Source organism: Cylas formicarius, unplaced genomic scaffold (genome assembly GCF_029955315.1).
Source record: "Cylas formicarius isolate icCylForm1 unplaced genomic scaffold, icCylForm1.1 PGA_scaffold_10__41_contigs__length_53128322, whole genome shotgun sequence".
In the NCBI taxonomy this organism is placed as follows: Eukaryota; Metazoa; Arthropoda; class Insecta; order Coleoptera; family Brentidae; genus Cylas; species Cylas formicarius.
Window position 1 is genome coordinate 26753799 of NW_026844214.1, and position 21230 is coordinate 26775028.

The 21230-nt window shown below is 37.1% G+C and overlaps 2 protein-coding genes across 3 annotated transcripts in view; both read left to right on the forward strand.

The window, feature by feature from the left end:
* LOC132699467 (orexin/Hypocretin receptor type 1-like) overlaps positions 1–21230 on the forward strand; it is a 422766-nt gene that overhangs the window by 52345 nt on the left and 349191 nt on the right. The gene's annotated exons all lie outside the window — the stretch shown is intronic.
* On the forward strand, positions 2874–12130 carry LOC132696115 (uncharacterized). Its single transcript, XM_060660784.1, has 9 exons — positions 2874–2938; positions 3109–3270; positions 8007–8876; positions 8957–9105; positions 9159–9351; positions 9400–9837; positions 9880–11490; positions 11541–11769; positions 11837–12130. The coding sequence occupies exons 1-9, from the start codon at positions 2874–2876 to the stop codon at positions 12128–12130; spliced, it is 4011 nt and encodes a 1336-aa protein (XP_060516767.1).

Below are 21230 nucleotides of genomic sequence, written 5' to 3' on the forward strand. Positions count from 1 at the left end.
GACAAAAGCAGATTTTAGAAGGCTCCTTGTGCTTAACTTAAATACTTTGTGACCGAAGTAGACTTTTATTTTATGATGAGATGTAGTTGTTAGTTTATGGAGTTTATAATTTCTGATTAGGAAACCCTGAGGTCTAAATCTTATCACTTGGCGAACACTAAATAGGATAAAATTGATAAACGTATGATTCGTCAAGCAATACGCTGCGAAGGAACTTATTGGAATGATTCTCAAAGAAAAGTCCCATATGTCAATGTTACTGCCGCCAAGATTATAGAAAATTTGTTTGACTTTGACAGCTACATGAACGCCCTACTTGTACTTTAATTAAAAATACCTTATACATCTGCTATTTTTTGCGATATACGAGTATTGACCAATCGTACAATATTGAACTCAAGCATTTTTAATAGACCACAGTATTGATTTGTGAGGTAACAGAGAATTACAGAAAATATCTGACTATGCAACTGAGTTCGACTCAAAAAAAGTGTGCCCATAATGTTGTTATGCGAATCTTTTTCCCTGCACAGGTCGTAATTAATAACATAGTATTTAGCAAACGCACTATTCTCGGTTGAAGTCATCATCTTACCTCGTTCATTGAAGATGGATGACCTTGTGACATTAAAATCCTTATATCTAACAACATACAGAGTGTGTGCAGGAGGATTTTAACTATAAAAACTATAATAAACCTTATATTTTGATTACAGCTGCTCTATTCTCTGCTTCTCAATCAATATGGTAGGACATTCTCTTTCAGGATTCCCAAACGTGAATTAGGACTTTTTGTCTTACAAAATAGCATCACTTCCATGAAGCATCTCAAATTTTTCAAACACAAAATTCATGCTTCTGAAAATGTGCTTGTTTCCCGCTCTTGGTATGTTATTCGTTAAGGAATCCAAAATGCTACAATCTGTAAAATCAACAACATCGATGTTCCAAGGTTTATTTACTGAGAAACATTCGACAACAACTTACGAATTCACAAAGAATTATGAAAGGGATTTTCCTTTTTTCCTTTCATTCTTAAATGTTACCTGTGCAAAGGTGCATCAAATATGTGCCTTTATAGTCCCAATGGAGACGGACTTTGTGTTTTCGCAGTTCTACCCATTAGTAATTTCAAAAAAGTATTGAGAGCGCTATTGAGAGTTAGATGAGCTTGCGAAACTATTCTCATGAAGCTATCGGTTCCAAATCTGGTCCAGATACCATTATATTGCGAAGAATGGGACAAACAAAATACTCGAAAACCGTTGTTCGCGTTGGTGGACCCTATAATAGTTTGAAACCTAAGGAAGCATTATAATAAGTATAGATTCGTGCTAGGTATGACTCCGACCGTTATAGCACTATAACTTAAACCAGAATCCCAGCTAGGTAAGAAAATCAATGTCGCTTTTACTATTGACTTGCTGAATTAAAAAAAGGGGATGCACGACACAATTAAAAACAAAATCACAATATGTAGAAATAGCATTCGCTACTATAAATGACGCATTTAGTAGAATGTCAAGTCGCAATATTCTTATACGTAGCAGCTTTAGGGACGCGAGTTTGAAAAATAATAAATTAATAGGAGGCAAATATTTCATTTTCACTAACCATGTATTACGAATAAGTTAAAAGTTAAGAATTTTAGCATAAGGAAATGGATCATTTTGCATAATTTCAAGACTGCAAACGTCACTCAAACTCCAGACACATTCCTTGTAATTTTTTTCGTCGAGAAACTTCAATTGATTGACACCTGACAATACATTTCTGCAGGGCGAGTTAAATAAAAGCCCGCCATATCCAACCCCGTGTAATCTTGATAAGCGAGTTCAACACGTAAATTTGTGCTGTATCACAATAAACAGTATGTTTCTTAAAAAACTGTAAGATATAGGTTTTATTTATTAATGCATTTTTTTCAAAACTGCACTTTTTCGGCGTCTAGCAAAAATATTTTGAAATTTTAGGAATGTATCAAGTATAATATTCGTATTTATTTTGCTATTGTCTTTTTTCAAAATATTTATTTTTTTATATAAATCTGATAAATTCGTTAAAATTTTGCCCAGACTTCGATGTATGTTGAACATAAATTTTTTTACTAAGTTTACAAAAGCCAGCGTATAATGAACAATTCACTAAAAACAAATGGATCGATGTTTTATCCTCTGTGAAAGAGCAATATAACAGTGGCTTGCCCAGGACGATCGGAATGAAACCTAAATATATTAGCGAAAATAACACGTCTAGTTTGTTGAAATCACTTGAAAATTGTAGGACCACCTAAACTTAATCTTGGTGACGTTGTACGAATAATGGTCATCCAAGTTACATAAAAGTCCAAGCGACTAACCCCGTAACTTATTTACTGGAAGACATGCGGTTATGGGTAGTTTTGGTTAGTCCAGATATTTACTTGGTAGAAAAGGTATTGCGCAAAAAAGGCAATAAAATGCCACATGATTCGTGGGTCGATATCGATGATATCCTATAACAATAAATTTAGTTTTGATTTTGTAAGCGTCCGAGACAGACATGGAACTAGTCGTCCTTTCGGATAATAGTATCCGGCAGCTCGAAGCTCAGATCGCACTCATAAAGACCTATCTCCAAGTACTGCATATACGTGCTGAAAAATGTAAAGCAAGAATCGGCTATTTTAAAAATTTGGCTCCAGGACATATTGTATAAAGTCGCAATAAAATATTTTCTGGCATTTTATTTTAAGTAAATTAATGTTAGCGACGACGCTCCTGATCAGATCTAAATTAGGTCTAAAACATCTACGAAAGAGCTCTGAATATGTCCAGATCAGAGCCAATCAGGTCCAAAACAGCTACACAACAGCTCTCGAACAGGTCTATATCATGATTAAAAAGGTCAACAACAGCTACGGAACAGGTTACCACAGGTCCGAAACAGATACGGGAAGGTAAATAGTTTCGCATCTTTTAGCAGGAATATTTATTTCGAACTAGCAAGTGGTTGGCATAAATTCCACCACAATACGATAAGCAAAATTTAAAAATAGCTTGTTGCATTTCCTAAGAAATGTTTTGGACAAATTTAATCAGCAATATGTTCAAAAAGCCATAAATATAGGGCGATGACACTTTTGGCAGTAACGTTAGATATACAGGACCTAAAGGACGCTCAAGGATTCATCGCTAAAGAAATTGCAATTTACGAAGGAAATCAAATAGCCCACTACATAATGAAGCCGCCGAGAGATTTTTTACGTTTACTCAAGCTGATAAGCGAAACGTACGTTCCCTTGATCGTTTTCACTACTGATTAGTACGGGTCTTATAGAGAATATAATCTTATCGACGCATTGATTACGCAGTTGGTTGACATTGCTGAACTAAGACGGCAAGCGAAAACAGATTTTTTTGACATCGATGATCCAATAACTATAACTACCCCGGTCATTGATCGTTAATATTGAAAAATTCCACGACAGTTGTGCGCATGTGCGCCTTACGAAACTGTATTATAATTCAATTGGTTATATGCTAAAATTCCCTAATGAAACTAACAATAAAAAGATGTGCTTTCAAAATTTGCAATTTTATTTCGACTGCCAACCTATAAAACATAATAACGCAGCAATACGAACAAATCAAAATTAATTCTCATCTGTTAAGTGATGAATTTGCCCGATAAGCAACATCGATGACCTTCCCGCGGAATACCTTATCAATCAATGGCAAACGATTGCTTCCAATAATTACAATAGCACCTCGCTCAACGATAAGGAGGACAATTTTAGGGTCAGACTTCCAAAAGATATTGTATCTAGTGACCGGCACTTGTTTCCTTTTATTATCAAAGTGCCTATACAAGTTGCCAAAAAGTCAGTGCTCTGCCCATCTTCGCAAGTAGGAACGGATCTGTATAAATTGTTCGCATATATTCCAAAACTCAGAAATGGACTGTGACTGGGAACCTGTACTAAATTCAGCAAAAATAGCTAGCGTTCTTTTTACTAGCAGGCATAAATACATGGATTTTCAACTAGAAGAATTTTCGGATTTTCTAAATTTCGACATCGAGGTGATGTACTGGAACGAAAAAGAGCATTGTGATGAGTTGTTAAAAAATTTCTTTCTTAAATTTCTTAACGTTATTGATTTATACCGAGAGGTCAATATTTAATCAATAGATAGATAGATAGATAGATAGTTTTATTCACAAAGCCCAGTATGTATACAGTGGATGTTTCGTCAGGAAACGAGTACATTATAAAGTAGTATTGAGATACATGGAATTATGTATATAAACAATATGATAACACACATTTAACAGTACAGTATAGAATAGTTACAAACGGATATACAAATAGTACAAACATATTGACAAAATGTAAAGAAAATATCACTAAACTCATCAGGGCACTCCTGTAATGTATGTTTCAAATTCTTTCAGGTCGTAGAAAGCATTGGTTGACAGAAACTTTTATGCTTGCAGGAAGCAAATTATAGTAATAAGGTCCTGCGTAATTTAGCGACTTTTTGTAGAACATGTGGTTCAGTCTTGGCTTTAGAAGGTGTTCTCTGTTTCGGGTGTTATAACCGTGGACATCCGTGTGTTTCTTGTGAGAGCCTTTATTTTTATGAACGATGATGAACAATTTAAATAAATATACGCAAGGCACTCTTAGTATTTTATACCTTATAAATATATATTTCCAGGATAGCCTCGGGGGCAGTCTGAAAATTTACCTAAGTATCCTTTTTTGCTGAATGAACACCCTCTCCGCATCACTCGCTTGTCAGCAGTTTACGATATTATATGAAATAGACGAGTATGCTGAGACGTAATAGAAAGTCAACAAGGATCTTTCAAAGAAAGAATCTCTGATTGTTAACATTGCGAAAAGCGTTTTGTTCAGTTGTTTAGTCCCACTTTAGGAAGGCAATGATGTAAGATCCGAGAAACTTTGATGTATGGTTTAATTCCACGCGTGAACCCGCAAAGCTGAACGCTAGGTTAGTCAGAGGTTTAACATACTGACCAGTGAATTCGATCGCAACTGTTTTTTCCAAATTTTTGATCAAATTGTTCTGTTTGCAAAAATCAACAAACTGTGCCACAACACAAGAAAACCTATTGATCAGCTCATAAGCTTGCCTTCCGGAGACGAAAATGGATGTGTCATCCGCGTACATAAAAACATGGCAGTTGTTATTGAGGAACTCAGGAAGGTCATTCACATACAGAAGAAAAAGTAGTGGACCTAAGATTCCTCCCTGGGGCGTGCCTAAGTTGACGTTGAACGGTTCCGTGTATATTCCATTCATTTTGACGCTTATTTCCCTGTGTTTCATATATGATGTTATCCAACTATTGATATTACCTCGAAACCCCAGGCATTCTAGTTTTTTTGCCATGATATTCAGATCTAAGGAATCGAAGGCGCGCGATAGATCAAAAAACACTCCGACAACTGTCTCACCCATGTCGAGTTTGTCGTAGATATACTGGACAAGGTCATTAATCCCCGTTTCCGTCGAGTAACCAACACGGAAACCATGTTGCACATTCGATATAATGTTTTCTTGCTCCAAAAAATGTGTCATTCTGTCGTACATGGCCTTTTCGAGTACTTTAGAGAACCAACCTGCTATTGTTATAGGCCTATAATTCTATATTAGCTCAGAGTCTCCCTTTTTGAATACAGGAATCATTTTTGCTTTTTTCAATGCCGCAGGGAACTGCCCGCAGAGAACGGAGGTATTGATAATAGTAGTTAAATATGGAGCTAGAACATCTCCACAGGTTTTTATGAGTTGTATAGGTATTTCATCGATTCCAACAGATCGCTTGTTTTTGGGTGATTGAATTAAGGTTAGTACCTCTCTATCGGTGTATGGCATGAAAAACATACTCTTTGCCTTGGTGGTTGGAAGAGTGCCACTTTCATCTTTAGTGAACATAGTATCCATCTTCGACTGCACGTGAGTGGCAAAAAATTGTCCGAATTCATTCGCTATTATGTTATCATTAATTACATTGACATTATTAACATTTATTCGTATACAGCGTTGAGTTTTTTCCTTACCCAGCTTCTCGTTGACAAGTTCCCATGTTTTTTTATTTTTGTCGTTAGAAAGACTTATTAAGTTCGAGAAGAAAGCCTTTTTTTCATCGGCGACCTGTCTGTTTACTACGTTTTTCATAATTCTGTAGTTTTTTTCACAGCTTCATTATTAGTGGTTTTGTGTCTCCGGTTAAACTCATTTAACTAACTCATTTGGTTTTTGAGTTTTTCGGAAAATGGTATAGATCCTTTAAGTTTTGTGTTTTTTTGCTGAATTGTTCTTTTAGGATGTGATACCTCAAAGCACCATAGTGTGCAACCATTTTGTTAACACGCCTCAAATCAGCGAGTTTAGTGAAAAAATGTTCCTCAAAATGAGAGAAGTTTGTGAGTTAATTGAAAGTAAAAATAATTATTGTAAGCCGGTTTTGGCATATTAGAAACTTCAAAAACATTTTTGTACGATTTTCACTGTAATCAGTTGTATTATAACAAAATTTGGCTAGGATGTATACCGATACGGTTTCGTAGATATAGTATTTTTACGTTGACGATAGGCGGAAGACAAACGTCATCTTATACCCGGACCAGAGTACACAGTAGCTTGAGGCTATCGAAATTTGTCATAGTACAAAGGGCAGCGGGAAAATCACTGACCGATCAACCACATACGAGGCAGCTATTTCTTTCGGCAAGCTAATATAGTACGACTCCTTTAGGGCATGTTTTTTCTTGGGTTAAGAATTTTTATGATAATTGTATTTATTTATTTATGTATTTATTTATATATGTATGATATTCCGCGTAATTCTATTATATTCATGCTAAAAAATTAAACCTTTAAACAAATCATTTATTTATGGCTTTTTTTTTTTTGGGTTAATACGAGCCATTTTTTGGCAAGCTAATACAGTACGACTTCTTCAAGGCATTGTTATTTGGGTTGAAAATCTTTATAATTTTATATTAAGTGAAACCTTTATACATATCATTTACTTAGTAAAAATTTCTGCTATTTAAGAATTTTTGTAATAATTGTATATATTTATTTATGTATTTATTTACATATTTATGTTATTCCGCGTAACTATTTTATGTTCGTGTTAAAAAATTAAAGCTTTAAACATAGCATTTATTTAAGTTTCTGCTGTATTTATTACGCTAATATTTGTCTACCCAGAACAAGCGTCATTAGGACTGTATTCGTTTGTATCCTGTTTTATTTCATTTAAACAACTTATTTATTTAATATAAATTTCTGCTTTATTTATTATGCTGATATTTGTCTACCCAGAAGGGCATTTTTTTTAGGGGTTAGTAAGAGTCATTAAATTTCTTCTTTCGGAAAGCTAATATAATACGACTCCCTTAGGGAGTTGTTTAGGTTAAGAATTTTTATAATAATTATAATTATAATATAAATAACCTTTAAATAAATCATTTATTTATGTATACATTTCTCCTGTATTTATTAAATTGATATTTGTCTATCCACAAAGGCGTGCGGTATTTATACTCTGCGCCGGAGATGGTAACGGTGCTGCTTGTGCGTGGGGGAGGTGGCTCCGCCCCCCGAATTGTCGCGTTGTTAATTTCGCCCGATCGTAGTTGCGATGTCCCCGTTGGCTGCTGCGCATCGCTCTACTGTTTGATTATCGTTCTCCACGTGTTGGATAAATGCAGAGCGTCGTCTCTCGTATTGAGGTGTCCGGACTTTTTTATTTCGATGGCCTCTCGTCCTAAAATCAGGAATATTAGCTATTTGTGTGCAAGTGCCGAAATCAATTTTATGGCCTGTCTGATGACGTACATATATATATATATATATATATATATATATATATATATATATATATATATATATATATATATATATATATATATATATATATATATATATCTACCAGTCCATCAGTGAAGAGGACTGGGAAGAAAACGTATTTCACGATTTGGAAAGTATCGAGGGACCAGCGCAAGACACCGCAACGGAGTGGGACCTAATTCTGCCGTGTAATACTAAATTGGAGTCGCGCAATAAAGAGATCAATAGAACAATAGACAAATTTGGGGCCAAACATGGTCTTACGGCTCAAAACAAGAGAGAAGGTGAAGTTGCCATCATGGTGCACTCCGTGGGCTTTCCTGACGTTAGTGGAAAATTAGTGCAGTCCACTAGGTGGATATTCTACCCTATCTTGAGCGAAAAATCCACTCAGTCAGAAGTGGGCGACTCAGAGATGTTCGAGGCTCTACGCAGGATCAAAATCCAAGTCATAAAACAGGATAGAACTAATATAGCGATTCTCGATAACGATGAGATCACCGGAACCATAATGACACGAATGCTGCAGTTCTTATTCTGCGATACGCCAGTACGTATTGCAAAAATTCGACGAGAACAGTACCAGCCAAGCCAGCATATAAAACGCAACAAAGAGACGAATCCGAGGAAACCCAAGGAAGATGCGCTGCTGATAGAAATGAAAGACACGAGCTTTGCGGACCTCCTTAAGGCCGTTAAAACTGCTGTAGATCCTAGCGCCATAGGCGTCGACATTGGACAACTTAGAAAAACAAGAAACGGCCAAGTCTTACTTACCGTCAGTAATGGATCCGATCGAGCTGAACTGCTAAAAAGGGAAATTGGTGAAAAGGTACCCGGAGCCACTGCACATTTGCTAAAAAGCAAAAAAGTTGTCCACGTTAAAGACATGGACGAAGTTACTACAACTGACGAGATCAAAGAGGCTGTTTCTAAGGCAACGGGCACCAACCCCAGTAATGTAGACGTAAGAGCTCTCAGACCAGCTTACGGAGGCAGGCAATTGTAAGCGAGGCGAAAGCAGAAAAACTTATCAATCTTAAGACGATAAAAATCGGCTGGACTAGTTGCCGAATTTACGAAAGGCAGAGAGAAGACCGATGCTTCAGATGCTGGGGATTAGGGCATGTCAAGTCGCAATGTAAAGGGCCAGATAGAGAAAAATTATGTCGGAAATGTGGGCACGAGGGCCACAAAGCAGATACATGCTCGAATAAACCATTCTGCCTCCAATGTAAAGCAGAGGGCCATCAAACCGGCTCCCCTAGATGCCCATCAAAAGTGCAGGCGGCGGTAGCGCCAAAGAACGCAACCGCACCCACACAATCATCAGATTCCTCCAAATAAATACCAACAAAAGTCGCGCAGCCCAAGATCTGGCGCTGGCAACCGCGATAGACATGCAAGCAGAAGTGTTGATAGTAAGCGAACCCAACAGAATCGCCATTCAGAATAGAAAGGACTGGATTAAGGATAACGAGTGCAAAGCTGCCATAAAATTCATTGGAAATAACATAGCAATTTAAAGGCAGGGTAGCGGTTCCGGATATTGCTTTATAGAAACGGTAGACTTTACCATTTATAGTTGTTATTTCTCCGGCAACGACGAGATTGATCAACTGGACGAGGCCCTATTTGAAATCGGCAGGATGGTGCAAGGCAACAACGAAAAGGCTATCATTGCTGGGGACTTTAATGCCAAATCTACGGAGTGGGGTATGACGCATACTGACGCGAGGGGCGAAATGGTCACAGAGTGGATGGCCGCCAACGGCTTAATCACTGTAAACCAGGGAAACTCGCCAACGTTTCAAAGCCAAGGCTACGGTTCGATTCTTGATCTCACCATAGTGACTGAAGGCATCAGGATGAAAATCGGACAATGGAGAGTAGTTGAAACAGAAACGTTAAGTGATCACAACTACATAACTTTTGAAGTAAAAAATAGTGACCCGACAGTGGTACGGTAAAGAGAATGCAGAGGCTGGCAAGTCAAAAAACTTGACAGAAATAAGCTTCACAATGCAATCGGGTCGCTTGGCGAAGACGGACCATCGGCAAGAGATTTCTCAGAAGAGTTGGCAACGCTGTGTGACATCTCAATGCCAAAGAAAAGGAGTTTCAGGAACAAACAGCCTGCGTACTGGTGGAACAGCGAAATAGCGGAACTTCGTAGAGACTGTATAAATAAGCGATGGAAATACACAAGAACTGTCAAACATGGCATTATTCGAGATACACCAAGAACATGGGAGGAATACAGAGAAAGCAAGATAGCGCTCAGAGACAAAATCAAGAAGGCAAAGAAAGAGTGCTGGACGCGGCTCCTTGACGACGTTGATCGTGACATCTGGGGCGATGGTTACAAAATCGCGATGAAGAGCCTTTTTGGATTTCCGCCACGACCTAACCTAAGCATGGAAGCAACAGAGAAGATCGTACGACATCTATTTCCGTGTCATGACGCGGTATCATTTGCTCGCGACGATGGTGCGAAGCCTGTAGTATTCACCGTGGATGAACTAAGCAACGCTGCTGCGAAACTTAAGAACAAGAAGGCGGCAGGCCCTGGAGGGGTCCCGGCCGAAATCCTTAAGGAGTTGGTGGCGACAAAGCCTGAATATGTTTTAGCCACCTATAATAAGCTAGCAGAAAAAAGCTGCTTTCCAGCGGAGTGGAAGGCAGCTAGGATGATCCTGCTGAGGAAAGGCGACCACACGCTGGAGAACCCATCGTCCTATAGACCAATCTGCCTGCTGGATGCAGAGGGAAAACTTTACGAGCAACTAGTGATTGCACGCCTGCACAGGGAAATTGAGCGTACTGGTGGTCTGTCGGCTAGGCAGTATGGCTTCAGGAGCGGTAGACAAACAGTTGATGCCATAGCAAGGGTTATTGAAATCTCCAACAAGGCTTCAAATTTCGCGCATGAAAATCGTAGACTGGCGGTTATAATAACTCTTGATGTCCGAAATGCCTTTAATAGTGCCTCGTGGCAATTAATCCTGGAGGAATTAAGAAAGCGCCAAATGGACGAAGGCTTAATAAACTTAATAGCGTCACACCTCTCTGACAGGGAGATCCTACTGGAGGCACAGGGACAGGCAAACGGGATCGGCTTAACAAGCGGAGTACCACAGGGCTCGGTCCTTGGACCCACACTGTGGAACGAGCTCTATGATGGGCTTTTTGCGTTGGAGATGCCAAACGGAGTGACACTAATAGGGTTTGCCGACGACATCGGCATGATTGTGGTAGCAAAGAACGAGGAGCTCCTGATGTGCAACGCAAACACGGCGCTACAGAGAGTTACGCGATGGCTCGAGCAGAGACGGTTGGCCCTAGCGCCGGAGAAAACCAAAGCAGTGTTGCTAACCAAAAAACGGAAGATAGGCCACGTTGTTTTCAATGTTATGGGGAGTGAGATTGGCTTGAGTGACGCTGTCAAATACCTGGGAGTGTGGCTTGACAGAAAGCTAAGCTTCGCTGAGCACGTAAAGCGAACTGTGCAAAAGGCAGAAAAAACGACTTCTGCGCTGTTGTGTCTAATGCCAAACATAGGTGGACCAAGATCATCCAAACGGAGACTTCTAGCGAGCGTGGTACACTCTCAGATACTGTATGGGGCCCCAGTCTGGAGCAAGATTACCGAGAATAAGAGACTAATAGCTGTGTTATCAACACTACAAAGAAAGCTATCACTGAGAGTGTGCAGCGCGTACAGAACGGTGTCCACGTAGGGAATTGGCGTAATAGCGGGGATCCCGCCGATAGCGCTACTTATAGAGGAACGGCGGCAAAGATACTCAGGAGCAACAAAAAACGAAGCACGAAATATCCTCCAAACCAGCTGGCCAAAGAAATGGGACACGGGGACCTATGGCCGATGGACACACCAGTTAATCCCGGACATACAACAGTGGATTAATCGCCCGCGTGGGGAAGTGGACTACTTTCTCACGCAGGCTCTATCGGGGCATGGTTGCTTTGGAAAATATCTGTCCGACCGAGGACGCGCCCAGACCAGTGACTGTCAGTACTGCGGCCTGTTGGACGACGTGGAGCACACACTGTTTCACAGCCACAGGTGGAAGGAACAAAGAACTATGTACTCATGTACAACAGGTACCAACTTCAACCCGCGCAACATGATGGCAAGCCTGATGGGTGAAGAAAATACGTGGAGGGAGGCGTACAGAGTGATTCGGAAAATTATCGAGACCAAGGAGAGAGATATTAGGGCAAACCGTAGTACATAGGTGGAGAACCTGGGACCGGCCCTTGTACCGAAGTAATGCGTAAGCGGTTTCCGGTACAAAGGTGCCTACGTGGTAGATAGGGTGGGTTTTTTTAGTAGGTAGGCGGCAACACCACACTCTGTGTGGTGTCTGAATCCGACACAAGGCTAGCCAATTAAACACCAGGCTAGTATCGTCTTTTGAAGATTTTTTTTTCTTAGCAAAATTAAATATATATATATATATATATATATATATATATATATATATATATATATATATATATATATATATATATATATATATATATATATATATATATATATATATATATATACACACTGTTTTTTTATTTTTTCGTCGATAACATTTCTTCTTCTCGCAATTGTAATGTTTCAAATTATTTGCCCCAAATTAATTTCAAAGCCGAGACCCTCTCGAACTGCAATTAATAAAGGCAGTTAATTAAAATATCACGGCATCGCTGCGAAAGTTTGTGTCACTGCGTTAGGAAACTCTTAAATTAACGTGATCACTGTTTACGATATTTTCTCGACAGGAACTTTCCGTAAGTTTAAAATGCAGCGCAGTAAGTTTGGACATTTCCCACATAATTTAAAGTCAACTTGATGGCAAATTTGAGAGATAACGTCGCGCTTTAATCAAAGTTACTTCACAACGTAGTAAGAGAATATAGTTGACAACCGGTGTAATAACAACTACGGAAAGAGAGAGACTTCCATATATTTATTATTTTTATTTATTTGTCTTATATTTTTAGAATGCAGTAAAAGAATATATTTGAGGATCGTATAATAGGAGTTAATAGGAAATACAAATAACTGTGTCGTTTTAATCAAATTCACTTTTAAACTTAGTAAAATAGTATAGTAAAAAGTAAATACGTTGTGGAATATTTTGTATTATTTGTTTATTTTATTTTGATATTTTCTATTTTTCAAAAGTAATAAAACAATAATTTTCTGACCAAGTATAAGTGTCTTTCAATATCTTTTTATCTTCCCCGCCCCTCACGTCTTCAGTTCACCTGCCTCTCCTGGTTTCCCCCACTCCTTGCCGCCGCCAGACTTCGTGTCCCCTTATTTCTTTAGATTGTGTTTAAAGTTAATTTTCTTTTATAGGTTATTAACAACACTTTAGATTTTTCAACTAAAACTTTCGACATTCTATTTTTGTTTCTTCCAATTCTTTTCATTCTATTAAGTAATTTGGTGGTTGGCGATTCGGATAATAATCTGATCCTCAAAAGAATAAACGAGCTCGCATGAGCTCATTTCCGGCGGGATGGAAACACTGGAATGTTGATTGGCTGTCCAAGAACTATGTATATCCGAGATGGATCCCCAATTTTTAAATAAACTAAGATTCGTTTTTGCCCTAGCTTTTAATCAATCTGTTTAGACGCGTTACGAAAAGAAGTATGGAGAGATCAAAGTCAAGCTGTTAGATTGGCCTTTTTGCATTGGTGTCGTTGTCAATCCAAAAGTTATCGCATATAGAATCAGCGGTTCTATTGGGCACCAAGATATAGTATCACCAGCTTTAGCTCAAGCTGTTGTTTCCCGTATAGAAAAGCCTGCCGACCGATGAGGGGTTCAGGTGGGGAACCGATTTGTGGAGGGGCACTAGGACAGTCGTCATAAAAAATGGCATATAAATCCAAAAGAGCTTTGTATCATTTACCTTTCAGTCAAAGCTTCCTTTCAAAGTCCCTCCTAATCCAATCAGACAGTCGATCGGTGGTTTTGTCTATGCGCAGTCAAGAAGGGGCGAAATCTTCTTCTCTCAGGAACGGATAATTACAGCGGCAGCCTCTTCAGGAAAAAGAAGATCACCTCAAATTGATTTTTTTGCCACCAGAGCTTCGAGGGTAGTGAAAGGGTATGTCTTAAGGGACCGAAGAGGTCGACAGCCACTATTGGTAGATGCTTTCAGCAGAGATTTTATCTATCGCCTAGGATCAAATTTGGAATCTAGACCACTGAAACGGGCAGACCATTACCTCAGTCCTGGAGAATTACTTTGAAGGCTTCTAAGGTGGTTGCTACTTTAGGTAATGCTTCTTCTTCCGCTTTGCTCTTCTTGCCTTTTACCTTGGCACTATTGTGTAACGAAATAAATTTCGTTACAATATGATTTCAATTAGACATCAGATTTATCGTGTTCCGTACCGCTTGTGACGTGTTTGTGAGTGACGTACACACAGTAAGTAGGTCAACCTCTATTCTGAGATACATTGTTCTCTCGGAACTGAACCTATTTTGACGGTAAGGACATAAAACGGATGCGAGGTCGAACCAGTGCTCTTTTCTTTTTGGAACGGGTACGAATTAAGACGGAAGAGATTTTTGGCGATTGGAAGAGGGCACATCGTGGTCTTGGTATTTTATAATGGTGATGTATTTGATTTTATATTTTTAATTTGGTTTGGTAATGTTAAAATTCCTTTAAACGTTCAATTTTTCAGTTTGCGACAAAAAATTTCTTTTATTTTAGAGGTTATGTCATAAGGCACATTTTCTTTGATTGTTATTTTTGGATTATTTGTGAAATAATAATCTCTTTTTATTTTCAAATGTGTTAGCCATCGACAGTTAAAAGTGTAAATTTTGAATTTATATATATTTATATATTTTATTTTGTTTACCCACCAATCGCGATACATATCTTGTGTGTGTTGTATTGCCTTCCTGCTGCAACACGCGGTATCTTTCTAGTGTCGAGGTTGGGGGCCTCTCTCTCCCTTTATTGTGCACGATATATTTTTGCTTACCTACCAATCGTGATACGTATCTGGTGTGTTGTAACGCCTTCATGCTGCAACACGTGTTTTTTTTTCTTGGTATCTAGATTAGGGGCCTCTCTTTCTCTCCTTTGCTTGTGGTAAATTGAACGCTGATACTGCCGGTTTCTTTTAGTGTAGAAAGAACATTATGTCAGGTTGCAATTTACTCGAAGGAATTCCGGATTTATTTCCATTTAAAATCCAGTCGAAGAGACACCAAACAAAGGAGGAGGTTTTTGCCAGTACTCTCAGCGAGGATACCTGCGGGTGAGTGGTTGTTTTTTTTTTAACTTTTCTGTTGTAAGAAATCATAAGTTACCACTGCTTAAACACCTGCACGTATCTCTCGATATCTGTGGTTTGAGACTCCTTCGTTTGAATAGATACCTCCTTTCGATAACATTTGAAATTTATATTTTTACTATTGTTTTAATAATCGATTAGCTTCATGTTCTTTTACTGATTATTTTTGCAGTTTTTGGTTTTGATACCTAAAATACAAGAAATTATATTTTGAATATCACCATCATAAATACCGCCCCTCCAAAGGCAACTTAATTTTGAATTATCCATTTCAGTCATTTGTTTATTTATTTATTTTTATTAATTTGATAGATTCTATTCTTAACACGCTTCATCGAATAGTGTTTTAATTTTTGTATTTGGGCTAAAAAAAGCAATTTTTGTAATGATTTTATTAATTTTAAGGTTCTGTTGTAATTTTCATTTCATTGTTAGGGTGCCTGAGCACCATAATCATTGTTGTTAATTATTTTTAATCATTAGCCGTTAGACTTTCAGTCTACTTTAAATTTAGAAAACTGATGATTTTGTACTCTTAAATTCCTCCGTTACAAGCTACTGCTGTTGCCTTGTCTTATTTGAGGTTAAATCATCCCGAACCGATAGTTCGAAGGACGCTGGGAACATTGGTGTCAGGATCTCGGGGAACTGCCGTTCTACTCTGACATAACCTAGAAATTTGTTACCCAACCAGTCGAGCGACCAGGTTGACGGAACTAGTTGCCCCGTCCTGTGACATCTGCAGCCAGTCAAGCATCAGCAGTCAAACCTCAGACAAGTAACAGGGTACTTGTGAAGGGGTGGGAATTAATTAAGTTGTAGAATCCATGCAGAATTAAATTTTAACTGTTTTATATTATCTTCTGATTCTGAGACCTTGTTTGCCTCCAAATTTTTTTGTTTTTTTTTTTGAAACAGTAGGAAGCTAGATTTGTCCTTTTCCTAACTTCCAATTTTGTTCCGTTGTATAAAAAAGGTCTGGCGCCCGACAAAGAAAAAAAAAAAAAAGGAAACAGATAACCTGAACCCCGCTCTTCCCGCTATCAATCTGAGCAGCCCAAAGGCACTCCGTTTGGTAAAGTTCTGCACCCGATACCACGGGTTAAAGAATTTTACTTTACAATTGTCAAATCTCTTATAAACTGAAATGCGGAATTTATGGGAAACTATCATTTACAATTTAACTGAACTTTACGTTATAATCTTTAAGTTGTCGTTTTTGTTGCATTTTCGCATTTTTGACCCTCAACACTTGGACAAGTCACGGACCAAATATAAAAACAATGTCGGTAAAAAGGCGAAATTATTACAATTTGTGTACCATTTAACTTTATTAAATTTGCAGCGTCGTTTTTATGCGAGCCGAGGCAACCAAATAAACCGAACGGCTTTATCGACACATATAAACTCGAGACATTTTTTTCCATCGGAATAAAGGAACTTAATAAAACGATAATAAAACATTTATTTACCGAGCGGTAAATTTGGTTTTGGTTTTATAGTTTAGGCACGACTTTTGCTCGCGACCCATATTTTAATTTGGAATTTGTTTCATCAAATAACGTATTTTTTAACGTCGGTAATGTGTTCTGGATACTTTTAAGTTTTTCAGATACAGGACATTTTTCAAAATGTTCCGTTATGAGACTCCCCTCTTATCTCTATTATACTTAAAGTTATCGATAAGGTAAAATAACATTCTTATAGAATATTATTTTTAGAATGCAGTGTGTAAATAATTTTAGCAAAATACAGTAAAAATAAAACACCTACTGTTGTGTTGAAGATGAACCCTGGAACATGGTGATGGTAAGTGTCCCATAGGTCCCAACAGATTTGTTAGATGGCTTCTGTGAACTCCAGAACTCTTAATTTTAGATTTTGGTTGTATACAAAATAAAATATGTAAAATTCAATATCATCAATGTATAAATTGTTAATAATCTTAATAAAAATAATTATTCGTAAAATATCGATAATTTAAACTCCATCTCGAAGACATGCCACTTTTATCTCGGTATCACCTTTATTTTAGGTGCCGGATATCCGTTTTTCCTAATGGTCTCCTGGTGGCAATTGCAAAATTTGCAAAAACGCGTGGAACCTGGAAATTTTTATTAATTTTTTTCAAAATCCAATGTACTGCTAATTCGCACAATATGTAGAAACATAGTATTCGCCGTTATAATAATAGATTTTTGGTAAACATCGTTGGGTCAAATGGCGGCTGGAATGTGCCAACATCAAATGCGACAATTTCATCTGGTCGTTAGGTAGGTGGAGTCAGAATTGCAAACATAAAACGGAAATGTCGTTATTTTCGAAACTATTTGGTGAAACGTTTTTAACTAACGAAGACAAATAACCAGCTTCATCGCTTTGTATTAAAAACCGTTTCGGTTACTTCATGTCTATCCAAACGAGGTAATATAGAAAAGTGGCAAGAATACCTCGAAGGATTTTTACAGTGTAGAAGATACATCTGAAATAGAATAACGTCTAGAGCCACCACATCTCAGAGAAAAAAAAAATAAAAAACAGAAATAAAAACGCCAGAAAGTAAGGTACTGTTGTTCTATAAAATTTTGAGCGCAACAGCAACACCAAAGAACTGACATATCAACATAACAATTCCAACTTTTAAATTCAAGTAAATGACGTCATCATCACCCTAATAGAAAGGGAAGATGACGCTAATATAGTAAAGGCAATATAAAAATTTAGTAAAAAGTACCGGAATGCTTAAATATATCCAAAACGGCCAAAGTTGAAACGATAAGATTGAATACCTGGGGGTTTTTCCAAAATGCTAACAGCAATGTTGTGTGATTTACCCATTTTAAGTAACTGGTCATAATTTTCTTATTTTAAATTTTTCAAATATAAATTCAATTCAAATATTTCAAAATGTTGTTTCAATTAGTTAACGAGCTACGGCAACACCGCTTTTTTTTGTTAAAAGTACTGGAATGATTAAATATATACAAAAATCCAAAGCAATGCTGCAAGATTTTGCGATGATATTTATAATTCGGATATCCTTTCACTGATACACTTCTATATCACAACAAAAACAAATTGAGTATTCCATTTAAAATAACAAATTTATGATGTGTAACTTAAAAGCGGTAAATCTGACAACATTGCTGTTAGATTTTTTTCTTAGAATTTCAAGACCCCGTATTACAGGCAGAAGGTGTTTCCGGAGATATGTTTATATAGGAAACAAGGGTTTATTTTTGACGAGCCATAAGTATGTTTGTAATTATTTCTGAACACCTTATATAATGTTAAAATTTGTAGTTCGAGTAAAATTTAAGTTATTTTTCAAAGCTTGCGGAACAGGGTTTATCCGAAACGTCATTTGTTAGTTATAGGTTTTTATCGTATATTCGAATTTGCCGCATTTATCGATTTCAGTTTAAGCGGAATCACCATTTCTAAATTGCGACGGGGCTAAACGTTTTTTGTGACGGGATTATCCGCAAAATGGAGATTTTATAGAATGCGGTGGATTATTTTTGTTTTCTGCTTAAAGATATAAGATATAAAAATTTACATGTCGACATCCATATAACCAGGTATCTTCGGGAAACAAAACCATTTTTGAGGTACATAGTGCAAAAAATAAGTAGTCGTTTTTGAGCAACGTTTTTCTAGCTTTAATAAAAATTAAAAAAAATAAACAAAAGGTTATCATTCAAATCAGGACTGCTTTATTGTTAGCCGATAAATCCTAGTCGTAGGGTTGTTTCATGTTATTTAAGACTAGTTGATATTTTTCGTCCTCTCTCTCCTCCTAAACTGTTTTTAACATTGTTTCTTAAGATTTTTTTATATGTGATCAATGATGTTTTGAATGTATGAAAGAACCGCAGTGGCAAATGTGGGATTGGCTTTAGGACTCATTTTCTGTGGGCGGTTGTGGTGAATTGTATTTTGTAAGGGAACATTCACATACGTCTATTGTTGAAATTAGAAATTAGAAAAAAGTAGATGTTAGGTAGTATAATTCTGGATCCAGTGGGTGTATGTGAGTAAGTTCTCTGTAAACTAAATGTCCAATATTAAGTTGCCCTATTTTCCAATTTAAAACATTTTTAAGGATGTTTTTGGGAACAAAAGGGTTTCACCCACTAATCAGTTATTAACACTTAGTAGTAAGATATTACTACATCGTTGGTTATTTTCCTTTAGTGCAATGTTTATCTTGAAAAATTTATTAATATTCTCAAGCATTCTTTTAGAAACATACGATAATATACATAGCGTACGGCAAGGTACAGTGCATTATTAATTTTCTGCTCATCTACTTAGTCTGGGTTTTTTGTTAGTTAGCTGACGACTGTTCAAGCTTAGTTTCTTGACACAGTTATCAAACTCGTGCAGAGAGACACTGCTTCTACAGCTCGATAGCTGGTGAAATTTTTTTGAATGTCCAAAAAACAAGTGTATTCAAATTCCCACAATCCGAAAAAAACCTTGAGAAAATCAAACTCAAATATGCAGAGCTATTGTTTCCTAGTAGAAAAACTAAAAACTGTTTTAAATAAAAAATGCGTGATAAATTTCTACTATGCTCACGTATATTCGAGACTACTAAATGGTTTTCTCTATTTCTCTCTTTTTTCTCTTATCGTAAGTCATGCTATATCTATTTCAAATCGTAAAAGAAAGTTCTGAGGAGTATTACTTGAGTGTTAGCGACACGCGAAAACATTTTTCAGTGTAAGTGACTGTATTGAGCTCCAAACAGAAATGAGGTCAGTTTGTGACTGTTATGTAGTTAACGGCCTTCCTTTGAACAAAATACATTTGATACTTTTCAATTATGATGTTGAGGGAACTGCTATTTAGAGGTGTACATCTTCCAAGGACCTCGGCATTGACTTGACTCCAACTTCTTTAAGGCCCACATTGGAAATGTATACAAGGATGTTACCAAAACAATGGGATTTATTTTCCGCAATAACAAAGAATTTAGTAATATTCTTGTTCTTAAAACACTAGCTCATTAGATCCACGGTCGAGTAGCGTGCGAGAATTTTGTCTCCGAATCAATTTAAGTATATGGAGCAACTGGAGAGTATACACAGAGAATTTGTTAAGTTTCTTGCTTCTGAAATCGAAGGGATGTTTCCGGCCAAGGGTACTGACCAGTTATTACTTTTGGAAAGATTTAATATACCGTTGCTAAATTGCCTACCAATTTTCATTAATAATTAATTAATAATATTTAACCTATTGTCGCATCAGGTGTCTAGGATTCCTCAATCAAAATTTCTACTATAACTATCATGTTATGTGTATACGACCATAATGTGTGCTTATCTTTGTTTCGCCAAATTAAATATCTATGTTTTTTTTTTAATTTATTAATTTTTCTGTTGGAACACGGTTGTGCTCAAAAAATCTATTCATATATAAGAAAGGAGTAAACTACCTGAATCGGCCAAATTGTAATGTAAAACTAATAAACACGTGTCGTGTCGAAAATGGCCGGACATGGTCATTATTTCGAGTAATATACAATAAATTCTCTATTATTGGAAAAAATGCATGTTTTGTACAAAACTGGCGAAAAATTAAAAAAAAACTAACCAAACCTAACCAAAAAATGAAAAATAAACACATTTGGATTTTTTTTGCGCCCCTTAGTAATAACTATCAAAATCAAAGTTTCTCCAGTGTACAATCTACTAGACTGTTACTAAAAGCGGAATTGTTTGCCATTATTCATATAAATGTAGAACATCGGCCCATCGACCCCTATCGAGCTTAAAGTCCACCCACCCGAAAGAGCTTTCGCTTACCTCCAATATTACGTCGAAAATTAAGGTTCCTGTAATTTTAACGAAGTAATTTACCATTAAGCGGCCACTAAGGGAGTTGCGGCAGTCAGTTACAGCGCGAAATCTTTCTGCACTTAAGCGAAGTGACAAATTTCGCCGACGTGACGTGAAGATTAAAAGGGCAACAGCTAACCCATAAATTCCCGATCTATAGGAAATT

What these genes read in the sequence shown, in the direction of transcription:
- LOC132696115 (XM_060660784.1), top strand. Translation starts at nt 2,874, where the DNA reads ATGATTAAAAAGGTCAACAACAGCTACGGAACAGGTTACCACAGGTCC. An exon ending in GACTGGATTAAGGATAACGA is followed by an intron (nt 9,352 to 9,399) that starts GTGCAAAGCTGC and finishes AGCAATTTAAAG; the next exon opens with GCAGGGTAGCGGTTCCGGAT. An exon ending in TATGGCCGATGGACACACCA is followed by an intron (nt 11,770 to 11,836) that starts GTTAATCCCGGA and finishes TTTCTCACGCAG; the next exon opens with GCTCTATCGGGGCATGGTTG.